This window comes from Nyctereutes procyonoides, unplaced genomic scaffold (assembly GCF_905146905.1).
Source record: "Nyctereutes procyonoides isolate TBG_1078 unplaced genomic scaffold, NYPRO_anot_genome, whole genome shotgun sequence".
Lineage (NCBI taxonomy): Eukaryota > Metazoa > Chordata > Mammalia > Carnivora > Canidae > Nyctereutes > Nyctereutes procyonoides.
Window position 1 is genome coordinate 19,281,409 of NW_026575136.1, and position 13,162 is coordinate 19,294,570.

The window sequence follows — 13,162 nt, forward strand, 5'->3', positions numbered from 1 at the left end:
AAAAATAGGCCTGGGTGGCTCAGCAGTTTAGCGCCACCTTTAGCCCAGGGCCTGATCCTGGAGACCCGGAATCGAGCCCTGCATGGAGCCTGCTTCTCCCTCTGCCTGTGTCTCTGTCTCTGTCTCTCTCTCTGTGTCTCTCATTAAAAATAAATAAAATCTAAAATAAATAAATACATAAATAAATACATAAATAAATAAATAAATAAATAAAAATAGGCCTGTTGGAACCGATATTACAATATATTTAATTACAATAGGTTGGTTGTGCTCAGTCTTTTGGCAGGGCTAATTTGGAATTATAATATCTGCAGAGAGAGAATTAAGAGTCACAGGATTAAAGCACAGAAATACAGGGGCAGCTAGGTGGCATCTGACTCTTGATTTTGGTTCAGGTCATGATTTCAGGGTCCTGGGATTGAGCCCTGCATCCAGCTGTGCACTCAGCATGGAGTCTACTTGAGGATTCTCTCTCTCCTTCTTCCTTTGTCCCTCCCCCTGCTTGTGCACACACGCTCTTCTCTCTCTCTCTCTCTCAAATAAATAAATAAATAAATAAATAAATAAATAAATCATCTTTAAAAAATGCAGAAATATGGAAGATAATTGAAGGGAGGGAATGTTTTTAGAAAAGGATGATGTTAAAAGAATGGACACCTGTGTCCATACTAGTTGTTGACAATCAGGAAAATGTTGGAACAGAGAGAGCAGGATGTCACCTCAATATCAACTAGCATGTAACCAATTATTAACACACCTCTAAGCCATAATGTATGTAGATCAATTTCCTAAAGTTCAAATAAAAGGTAAAAGTTTGGATGTTCGAGTCATATTTGTCAAAATACTTATGCCCTGTATGTGGTAGCCAGAATGTCCAACGAACCTTTGTCTGGGGCTTTTGATTAAATAAATTTGTTTATAATTAGGTTAAATCGCTTATAAGAGCTTGAGTAAAATCATCTACAATGGAAAAATTCATGTATCATAAATTGGAAGGGAATGAAATATTGTACAATAAATGTTCTGGGAAAACTGGTTAAATATTTGGAGAAAATTGACTTTAAATATACCGAAGAATACTTGTTGAAATCAAAATATTAAAATCAGACATAATTAGCTTAGCCTCCCCATTTTAAAAATTTTTAAGTCAAAGAAATCATTCTTTTTTTTTTTGAGACTTGAATCAGAATTATTAACAAAAGGAAAAAAGGAAATCGTAATATCAGAAGACACAGTGCTTAGGTATGCCTAGATTAGGTGTTTATGAACATTACAAGCAACAGACTTTCCCTATTTGGGAAAAGGCAAATTGGGACAAAGCCTACAAAGACATTTTCATTGTGTCTACCTATGAAAGCAAGCAGTCCAAATATCCAAAAGTCTAAATATTGTGACAAAGCCTTAACTGTGCTGAAGTAGTTGTTTGTAAAAACATGGTAGTAAAAGGAAGAGCTTAGGAGTCTGTGGACATGACATTTAAAAAGAATATCCTCAAAAAAAAAAAAACAAAATAAAAAGAATATCCTCTTCAAGTACTTACCATTTACACTTCAGAGCTTTGAAAATTGAAGCTCCTAATTATTATTTAGTAATAAATCTGTAGTAAGTTAATGTTGTAATTACACTGAGGAGAAAACACAGTGTCTATATATTTGGGTTCCTTTGACTATATGTCTACTTTGATTTATCATAACTTTAAGTATTTTCTCCTTTTCTTCCTTCGTTTGTTCTCTGTTTCATTCTACAATGGCTATAAGTACATTTACAAAGATAGGGATAAAAGAAAATAGGACACCTACAGACAGGCTTAAAGGATGAAAAAGAACAATTTTCCAGGAGTAATACAGCAGTTTTTGCTTCTGATACCAGTCTGGCAAGTCTCTGAGGATTCTTATAGACACTGTGATATAAAAAACACAGCTTGACCACATTCTGTAAGATAGATGACAATGAGTGTTGTTTGTGCCATTTCAAAGAAATCATTCTTTAAAAAAAAGTAGGAAAAGTAAACTGCTGGAAAAATATTTGCAACACATGGGGTGAAAAAGTCATTGGTATCTTGATATGTATAGTGTTCACTAGAAAAAGGAGTACTGAACCACAATGGTTGAACTGCCTGAAACATGAATGATAAACATAATATAACAACACATGTAAATATAAATATTAATGCTTTATAAGTATGAATACTGAATAATATGGAAATGGTTATTAGTATCTTTAATTTTAGACTTATGAACCAAAGGAAATGTCAACACAAACACACATGTACACACTTTTTTCTTTTGACCTGATTAGCCAAGACTGAGGAAATGGTCAAGCAAGAAGAATGTAGTAATATAACAAGTAGGGCTGTCTTGTGATTTTTTTTTTAAGATTTTATTTATTTGAGAGAGAGAGAGAGTTCAAGCAAGGGCAGAGGCAGAGGGAGAGGGGGAGAAATCTCAAGCAGAGTCCCTGCTGAGCATGGAGCTCAATGTGGGTCTTGATCCCGGACCCTGAGATCATGATTTGAACTGAAATCAGGAGTTGGTCGCTTAACTGACTGAACCACCCAGGTGCCTCCATCTTGCGACGTTGTTAGTGATAGTGTAATCTGGTAAAATTTTCTTGAACTATTTGTTGAGTTCCAATCTAATTAATTCCACCTTTAAATTGCAACTTAAAAAAACAATGACAAATTTTGAAAAAATATCTTTTAAAATTGAGTATCATATTGAATTAGTAAGAGAATAAAATCTGAATACTTCAGCAATGGAAGTGTGGTTAAGTAAACTCTTACTTTCATGTAATGGACTTTTATGTGACCGATAAAACACACAAAACCAAACAAAAGGGAATAAATATCTTTAGACATGCAATGAAAAAAAGTCTATATGGAATCCATCACATTTCAATAGCGGATAAACAATTATTTTCCAATTTTCTGAATTCTCTTCAAAGTCCATTTATATTAGTTTTCTAATTCAGAAAAAAGTATATGAAGTCAGATGTTTTCATAACCTAATAAAAAAAATAAAAGAAGCAAGATAGTAAATTGAGGGCAGTGAGTAATGGAGACCAAAGTTAATGGATTTATAATGGAAGGATGAATCTAATCTGTGTGGATGCTTGTTTTTTTTCTTCTTTTTTTTTTCAAATAGTCATAGAACATTGTTTTAAAACTGAAGTACAAAAGTAATATGTATGCTTAGATACATATACATAGTACATGTATATTTTAGTATATACCTATAATGTATGTACCATAAAAGTTCATTTATTTTAGTATATTTTAACTTCTTTTATTTTGGTCTATCAATTTTCTTTCATACTCAACTGAGCTTTTAGATAACTTTCTCAAAATTTCTACATTTCCCTACTAGGGGTTCCATAGCAATGGAGAGAATAAAAAAACGATCTTCTTTTCTTTTGATTTCTATCTGATCTTCAGAGCCAAGATAAAGCACAAATGTTAATTAGTGTTGACATATGAATAAACTTTTCATTTTGGAGATATTTGCAACAGAACCCAGAAATAATCTCTTAGTTCTTCTAAGGATTCTGAACAATTGCCTCTCCTTTTTCCTTCGCGGATCAAGACAAATAAGCCCAAGAAGTGTCAGCAGAAATCCAGGTGCAGGTTGGCTGCTATGCTCTAATGCTTCGTGATCATGGCTTTCAGTAGCGGGGAAAAGGGAACAGCCCCATGCTCTTGCTCATTTCTCTAGTGAGTCATATTTCAATATTTGATGGTCAAGGTGGAGATCAAACTTAAAAGACAGAACAAAATGGCTTAGGTCATGAAAACTTAGACCAGACCATAAAATTGAAGGTTCAGGTTCAAGTATGAGGATTGATAATAATTAACATACTTACAGAATCAGCAAACGAGCAAAGCAGAGGATGCTCATGAGCTCATTGGTGCACAATGATCAACACAAAGAATATGGTGCCCCAGCTGTGACCTTGTTGCTTGCTGGGAGGCACCAAAGTTCAGTGTCCTGGGCACCTTTCATGAAGTGAGGAACCAAACCCTAGGATTAGAAGCCATTTAGGCTGGAGTCGAAAGAGGGCACAAACCTCAACTCTGAATACCTTAAAAGCAACTGATTTTTTTTTTTTTAATCAGGCCACAGGTACAGAAACTAGTTTATTTTATGGTTTACTTCTCACTGTGCCATCAGTCAGAAGTACAAAAGAAATACCTATACTTATAGACATATACCTAGTACATATATATTTTAGTATATACCTATAATATATGTACCATAACACTTCATTTTTTAAAAAAGATTTTATTTATTTATTCATGAGAGACACACAGAGACCAGCGAGGAGACCCAGGCGGAGGGAGAAGTGGGCTTCCCCCAGGGAGCCCAATGCGGGACTCCATCCCCAAACCCGGGGTCACACCCTGAGCCCAAGGCAGATGCTCAACCGCTGAGTCACCCAGGCGTCCCAAAACTTCGTTTATTTTAGGGTGTTTTAACTTCTTTCATTTTGGTCTATCAATTTTCTTTCATATTCTACTGAGCTTCTAGATAACTTTCAAAATTCTACATTTCCCTACTAGATGTTTCATAGCAATGGGGAAATTTCAGTGCATGAGGCCTAGCCAAAATGCAAATGGACCTTCCACGTTACTTGTCAGAGAATCGCTATGAACACAGAAGAAAGAGAAGGTAATAAAAAAATATAAAAAATATTTTTAAATCAATATTTTTATTGATTTTTATTTTTAGCTGAAATGACACATAGTATGAATTTTATTAGAGCTCGCCAATGTATCTTAGTAAGTACTTACTTTTAACTATATATAGATTTTCATGTGTGGTGGATATTTATAAGATGAACACCCATGTTATTACACTCAGGTCAAAAATAGAACACTTTTAGCACTTCTAAAATCCCTCCATGTTGAATCCAGCCCCAATTCTGCTTTTCTCCTTCCCCCGAGAGGTAACCACTATTATGAGTTTTATGTTAATAATTTGCTTGCTTTTAAAAAATGGCTTTATCACTTATGAATGAGTCTCTAAATAATAAAATTTAATTTAATGTCTCTGTTATTTTTCCCACATTATAAGAATCATAGATTTTATGTGTCTAGCAATAGTTCATTCACTTTCATTGGTGAAAGTATTTTATTGTATAAATATATCATAATTTACTTATCTATTCTGCTGTTGATGTGAATTTGGGATATTTTTAAAAAATGATAAAATAATGCTACTATAAACATCTGTGTGTGTGTGTGCGCGCACGTGTGTGTGCGTGTGTGTGTGTGTTTCCCCACATAATGGGAGCAGAACTGCTAGATCATATAGTATATGAATATCTTCAAATTTGCTAGATAATATCAAATGCTTTTCAAGTTGTCTTACCAATGTACACTGCTGCCAGGAGTATATTTATTTAGAACTTCATTAATGATTTACTCATTTCAATTTCATAATTCTTTTCCATTTAAAAGCAGTATACCTCTATTAGTAGATTTATTTCTAGGTACTTAAAATGTTCTTTAAATAGCTCTTTAAGTTTTTAGTTTTCTGAATATTTTTTGCTGACATACAAAACTATGAAACAGTTACTTATACAAAACAAATGTAAAATGAATTTAATTATAAGTCATTTAATACTTGCTTAGTGAGAAGTCCAGAGGTTTGGAATCAGTTACAGACATTTTTTTCATGAATATACTTACAATAAGAAGACATGTCTACTTTTGAAATAGGATGTGTGTAAGCATCTTAAAATTTTGGAAATTCATGTCATTAACACTGCCAGGAGTTGTTGGCTTATAGGAAATGCACGACTAAAACGGATTCTTAAAGTCATTTTTTCTCCATTCCATAGTGCATGCCACATTGTTAAAGGGCCAAGGAGCATTCATTTTCAGATGGATAGAAAACACCACCTCAATTTTGCATGTTGTATCATGTGAACATTTCCTTGGGAGAAGTGGAAAAGTGCCAAAGACGCTGTTACTTTTCTAGTTCCCGCTCATCAGAAAAGATTGGGGTTCATGAGAAGGGTGACATTACATAGCCAAAAGCAACACAAATTTGCCGAGAAGCATACCAGATTTACTGTGGATAATCCTTGATTCCCGCAGAATCCTTGATTCTTGTGGATAATCAAGAACTAATGAAGTGACTTATTTGCTACTCTTTATTTTTAGCTGAAACCATTTTAGCGATGGTTGTCCATCTCAGCATAGCCACTGACGTCAATAGCACCATAGATTTTATTCACCATTCACCTAAAATCTATCATGACCCCATAATCTCAATATTGATTTATTTCTGGAAAGTTTTGAAATCAGTCATTACCATAATCCTTCTGCCTCGCCACAGAATGTTCTGCAATGTTCATAATCAAGGAGTGGCTTTGTGGGTTTTTTTAGAAACAAAAACTAAATTCCTAACCCATGAGAAATCAAGTTTCAGTGATTTACATGAATTACGTGAAATAAGGAGGACAAGGGTTCATATCTGCTCAGAATCCTGGAGTCATTTTTACAGCTGAGATAATTTTCTGCATGTTGTTTTTCTGAAGGGAGCAAATTTTTCTCTTTTTCCTCAGCAAGCATAAATCGTGTACTTCGGGGTTGAATTTGGAAATTTTTCTTTGGAGAATAGGTGATTATTGCTTTACATAATCCAGATTGAATAAATACAGTTATTAATTTGACAAAAACCCAGGATTTTCCAACTTCTTATCCACCAAGTGAGTATAGACATCTCTGGAGTTGCACTTGAGATATCAGCACCCACAAAATGCACGGCGAACGGCATCATGTTGAGGATGTTGAACAAAGTGCAGTACAGCTGGTGAGTAGCTATGCCTTTTAGTTGCTTTACTGTCTCATACTCTTGCCTTCAACGTTTAACGTTTAACACTTCAAGAAAGTTAGGTTGCATTCTTCTGATTTTGCTATTTCAGGATGAATGGAATCCAAGATGTCATTACCAGTAATCAAAAGTGTTCAGAGGTTATTTAATATGCCAGATAGTGTTTTCATTTCATTTGGGAATTGTGCATTATTAGACTTGCCTAAATTTTGATATTTTGCCTAAATTTTGACATTTGTATATGGGCTACTTGTAGACAAAATTTTTAATAAATTATTTGAAATGTTGCTGGTAGCACGTTAACATTATTTATTATTATTTATTTATGTTTATTTTATATTGCTTATTTGTATTATTATTTATTATTAAAATTATTATATATTTTGATCCAATGAAAGTATTTATTCTCATTGACCTACTTGTATATATTTAAAGTAGTAATTTATGGAAAATGTCTCATGGGGAGACTTACGGTAAAAATGCATTACTCTAATAATATAAAAATCATATTTCTTAGAACATATATAGGGGTCTCATTCATCATTCTAACAAATCTCTTCATTTTACATATGAGGGAATTGAAACACTAAGGGTCCATTTAGCTAGTGGCAGAGTCAGAAATAGAACCAGATTTCTCATATATAATGTCATTATAAGAAACTACTTAAAAAAAAGAAACTACTTTTCAGAAAACTTGACTACTACTATATTCATAATAAGGAAAAATGAACCTTAAGCCAACCCGAGGTTGTAGAACCAAGAGACAAATCAGAAGAAATAAACACAAAGATAGGATTTAATAAAAGAGTTATTTTGCCACTTGAAGCTTGTATTTATGATCAGTTTCAGGATTCAACAAGTAGACCAACATAAGCTTAATTTATAGGATGTTTCATATTTCAGGGAAGTTACACAATGACATTAATATCATGTATAATACATCATTTTATTTCCTTCTTCTTTTCATTATATAGTAAATTTGAGTTATGGTAGTTTCTCCACCTGCCAAAATCTAGGCAAATTATTCCTTTAAGTCAAATAATTAGGCAATCTTGCTAAAAAAAAAAAAAAAAAAAATAAACTCCAAAACAAAACAAAACAAAACAAAACAAAACAAAAAAAAAAAACGATAATCAAAACCAAATAGTAAAATGGACTTCTGAGACCATGAAAAGGAATGTTTGGATTTCTTCCCTCCCCCCTGCCTTTTTTTTGGTAATCTGACAGTCTATATAACTTCTTATATTCTCCCAAAATAATGGGTAGAAGTTTTTTTATATATATATACAAATACTAGATGAATTTATTTGCTCATTTTAGAGCATTTGGAAAATACAGACAATAACAAAGAAAAAATCACCCATGATCCCTCTCAGAAAAAAAAAATGACTGCTAATATTTTGCTTCCTGTCTCCTCTCCCATCCAATCTAATTTTATTCTTTTGATTGCTTTATTTTGCCATGTAAATTTTTGTCAATTTACTCAGTTTTCCCTCCAAAATCCCATAAAGATATTAAAATTCAGAAAATTGAGAGTTTATACTGCTGAAACTTTTTATAAGAGGACATTTATCCAAGTTGTCTTTTTGTTCCTCAGTAAAGTTTTATGGTTTTCTTTATATAAGTCCTATAGCATTTGACATATTTAACCATTATATATTGCTTTATTACTACAATTAGTAGTTGCTAATACATGCGCACATGCGTGTACATACACAAGACAAGTGCTGCTACATATATTTTTCAAATTTTTATAATCAGCCAATTTAATGAGTTCTTATTACTTTTGAGAGATTGTATGGTTGATTATTTGGGACTCTGTTTGCAGACAGTCATATCAAATAGAAAGAATGTTAATTTTATCTTCACATTTCCATTATTCATACATATTGATGAGAACTTCTAGAAAAACATTACCTAATATTGGTGGCAGGAGACATTCTTCACTTCTTCTGACTTTAAAGGAATGTGCCTGTTTTGAGGTAAACATTCCTTATCACATTTGGGAATTACTATTTTATTTGCAGTTCTTTGAGATTTGCATTGTTTGTCTGCTTTTGTCAAGACCGAATGCTAAATCTGTTAAAATGATCCTTGGATCTATTGAATCAATCACTTTATTTTTCTTCATTGATCATTTGATGTGAAAAATGTATGTTACAATTCATATCATTAAAACCATTTATTAGAGTCTCAAATTCTCCTAGAACTTGGTTGGTTCTTCATTTAATACATGTTGGATTCACATCATTTATTTGTGCTTCATTTATGTTCCCAGATAAAATAAACTTTCATTTTTAACAATAAGCCTTGTTTTTTTTATTTATTTAAAAATTCTTTCTTTGCAGTTGCCCAGAAATCCATACTGTTTGAACGAAGGAACTCACTGTGGTTGTAGATTGCCTGGTGCGACCCTCCATCCACAGTGGGTAAGATTTGGGGACTGGGGATGGTGTGGAGTCTTTAGCAGTCCTGTGGAAATCTGTGGGGCTCTTGTGTCCTTTAACCTTTCACTGTCCTTTGGCTACTCTACACATCTCCAGTGCTGCCGTGTGTGTGTGACACCTGGGACCCATAGTCTCCAACAGTTTGTCAGGCCTTCATTCTATTCCTTGAAGACCATACCCCAAACGAGAGCTAATAAGTTTTGTATTTTAATGTCTTTCTGAACTCAATGAAAGTCCTTTTATGTATGAGATAAAAATGTATTTTAAAAATATTTTTCTAATTCTGAAATTTCAATAGGTAATGGAAATAGGAGATAACAATGAGCAAAGAACACCTGCAATTTTCTCACTCAAAGATAACCAATCTAAGTGTTTTGATATGTGCTTTTATCGTTTTCCTAGCCATGAGGACTAATTAGGTAATTTATATTGCAACGTTATTAGCTGATAATAACTATATATATATATATATCCCAGAGGCAATCTGTTGCGTTTGAGATGATGCCTTATTGCTTTACTACAAAGGGGTAACTCAGAGGGAACATTTTGTCCTCATGGACTTGTGGACAAAGTGTGTGTGTGTGTGTGTGTGTGTGTGTGTGTGTGTGTGTGTGAAGGAGAGGGAGAGGGGAAGAGAATGCAAGAAAGCTGTACTTTAAATTATAGCTTTTGGAGTAAGGAAAAAGGTTAGCCTCATTCTAATTGAGATCAGTTACCTAAATCACTACTGTGTCATTTGCTGAAATGTTAACTTTTCATAATTCATTGCAGGTTACAACAAAACCGTGGTCACTCTGGAAAACATTTCTGGTGTGTCTCTTGGCCTGTCTAATTGCCACAACTCTTGTTGTTCTGGTCTTATATTTTGTCCACTTTGGCAGGCCCACCAACAGTACCACTATCATCATTCACGCAGATGGAAAGTCAAATCATGTCACCTGCATCCCTGGTTCTCCCCCATCTCCTGCCTCATCAACCCTGCCTGGATCTCCTACCACTGTGGCTAAACAAAGCTCCTCTGCCAAGGTGTCTCCGTCCTCCGTGGACACAACTAAACCAACAACATTGGACCATGAAATTATCATTGAAGAGGAAAAATGACATTTTTTGAGCCCCTAGCTCTCCTCAAGCCGGATCAACACCCTAGCCTTGAAGGAGGCATGTCCAGGTGTCCTCTCTTCCCGGCCAAGAGCTTCCAAAGCAGTTTGGCTTCATGAGAGCTTCCCCTCTTGCTCTGCTCATTTGCTATATTCCCATATGGTAATCACTCAGTTCTTGGTTCCTCCAATGTTCAAATGATTAGGAAAATTTTTTTCAACTGATTCTGATTGATCCATTCAGGCAGGGGCCCAGAGCTTTCTTTGCATCCCTCCTATATAACCACCTTTCTCTTCACAATGGGGGTTTCAGCTGAAGTAGAGGCTGCCAGGTGGATCCCCTTCTGCTTTGTTCCCTGCCTGTTGGTTCTTAAGCCAGGATTTACCCTCTAGTTATTGCTTATTTTACAGTCTTATATGCTTCACTATTTTCAGCATTTGTTTTCCAGTCGAGGGAAGGAAATCTTCAATTATAGTAGTTAATGAGAAAGTGTCTTAAAATACCTATTGGTTATTACAGATGTATTTCTCTTGGGAAATTCAGAAAAGAGATCAGTGAGGTTAGAAAGGAAAGTCAAGGAAGATTTTGGAGACAAACTAAGAGTTGGGAAAGGGTGAAAATTTGGACTTAGGTAGAGATAATTAAAATAGAAAATTGAAAGGTGAAGGGGATTTAACATTTAAAATCAAAAGCACTCTTAGAAACACTTCAGATGTAACAAATGATGTATTTTATATATATGCATTTTTCACTGATATTGTCAATATTATTTTCCATATTTGATATTTTGCTCAATATCTAAAATACCATAAACTACTACTTATAAAATTTGAACCTTAAAATTGTTTTGTATTTTGTACTATGATTTTGCTTGCAGTTTGCTGCATAACACAAGACTTGTTCAATGTCATTTATATTGAGTGTTTAATATTTACTAAAGGGAAACACATTCATTCTGGGAAAGACTTCAGAGTTAAATGAACCTATCCATTACACCCCCGAATCTTCAAACTACAAAAATGGAAGACTGTCTCAGACAAGCAGGCTTCCTACCCAAGGACTCAGCCCTGTGAGAGGACACTAAAGCCTTGGTATTCATCGTCCAACTTCTGATTATCTTTTGAACACACATTTTCAGAGGTTCTGAAAGCATTTTTTTTCTTTTCCTAAAGCAAAAGACTTTGTTCTATATAATTCTAGTTGATTTGTTGCAGTCAATAAGAGGCCATGTAAATTAGCATAGACTTTGAGGCCTTACTGAGTATCTAGTGTCCATAAGATCAGAAATATGGTCATTCCTTACAAAATTGTTATATATGGACAGTTAGTATTATTTCTCAGATACCAAGAGATGTACACATTTGAGTCTCTAAATATTAATTTTATACCACAAATATCATTTGATAATACAATTTAAGAACGATGAGAGTTATTGTATACATTTTAGAAAAGAAATGTCATAAAGCTCTAGATAAGGTTAATAAACACAAGGGAGTAAATGTGCATGCATTTTCCCCTATATGATTTTAAACCAATTCATCTTATTGTATTTTTTATTTAAATGCTTATGAAGAAGAAAGACTAAATTCACTAGGTTCAAATGTACTTCTTAATGTGATTGAAACTTTGCTTTGTGATATGAAAGTAAAAGAAAAGATTTTTAAAAAGGACTGAAAATAAACTTACTTCTAATTAAAATTAAAAAAATAGTTTTCTATTCTAGAAGCCAAGCTAAGTAACTATATGTTGTAATAAGAGCTGTTGTTAACTTCTTTCACTTTTATAGATCTTACAGAATGGGGTATGGTAACATGGGAAGGATAACTTCTTTATGTTTAAGAAGAATCTTAGCAATGAACTTCCTACATTAGATATTGCGTTGGAGGATATTGTAATTAAATTATCTGAGATCATCAGGTTTTGGAGCTTTGTAAAATAGAGATATGAATGAGCTCTTGGGTTCTTGTTCTTTTTTTTTCCTTTAGATTTTTATGGTTTAATAAAATATTAAAATAGTAAACAGAGTTGTGGAAAATATCTTCACAAGTTAAAATACATCACTTGAAACAAAAATTTTACAAAGTATTGTGAAAATACTAAATGTGCATGGTTAATAAATAAGTAATCATCCAGTTTTAAAGATTTATTCAGCAAATATTAAAACCATATATAAGTGCTAATATTTATTGTTCCAAAATTTTATTCACTCACTGTACTTGATCGATAGTAATATATTTTAGTCAGGAAGCTCCTCTAAAAAAAAAAAAAAAGGAAGCTCCTCTATTTAAAACACCTGCTACATACCCTTTTGCGAGTCTGTCATTTATTCTTAAGTGCAAAGTAATTTAGCATTACATGTTAAATTTTCAAATACAAATAAGAGTGTAATTAACTTCTTTAGAGGCTTTATGGGAAAATGTCCTATCGGGCGTTTGTTCCCCTCAAAGCTTATATATCTATACTGAAAATCCACCGTAATAGGTGGTCCAGCTCCATGATGATATGTGATTCACTCTGATAATGGGCAGTTTCAGAAGCTTTTGAACTTTGAAACTATAGCTGATAACATTGACTCTATCATGACTCTCCTCCATCCTGTTCACGCCAGAGCAGTGACCTCTTCTACGTGTTCCATGCCCAGAGGAGATTAAGGTATACCCTCACCCAAATGTGAGAAGGCTAGTTCTGATCTTGAGCTTCCCTAAGGTGGCACGCAGAAGGCTCCACTTTAGGGAACTAGTAGAGGTCCTCTGGCGCATACAAATGGTGCCACTTTAGGTA

At 33.8% G+C, this 13,162-nt stretch overlaps 1 protein-coding gene across 1 annotated transcript; it reads left to right on the top strand.

Moving 5' to 3' along the window:
* Positions 1-6,444: 6,444 nt before the first annotated feature.
* On the top strand, positions 6,445-12,429 carry LOC129495486 (dynactin-associated protein-like). The gene is made up of 3 exons (XM_055303025.1): positions 6,445-6,815; positions 9,185-9,265; positions 10,055-12,429. The coding sequence occupies exons 1-3, from the start codon at positions 6,762-6,764 to the stop codon at positions 10,382-10,384; spliced, it is 465 nt and encodes a 154-aa protein (XP_055159000.1). The 5' UTR covers positions 6,445-6,761; the 3' UTR covers positions 10,385-12,429.
* Positions 12,430-13,162: the final 733 nt, after the last annotated feature.

Excerpts from the sequence above, each read along its gene's own strand:
- LOC129495486 (XM_055303025.1), top strand. The coding sequence starts at position 6,762 with ATGCACGGCGAACGGCATCATGTTGAGGATGTTGAACAAAGTGCAGTA. Across the intron at positions 6,816-9,184 it reads AACAAAGTGCAGTACAGCTG|TTGCCCAGAAATCCATACTG; the intron begins GTGAGTAGCTAT and ends CTTTCTTTGCAG. Across the intron at positions 9,266-10,054 it reads CGACCCTCCATCCACAGTGG|GTTACAACAAAACCGTGGTC; the intron begins GTAAGATTTGGG and ends AATTCATTGCAG.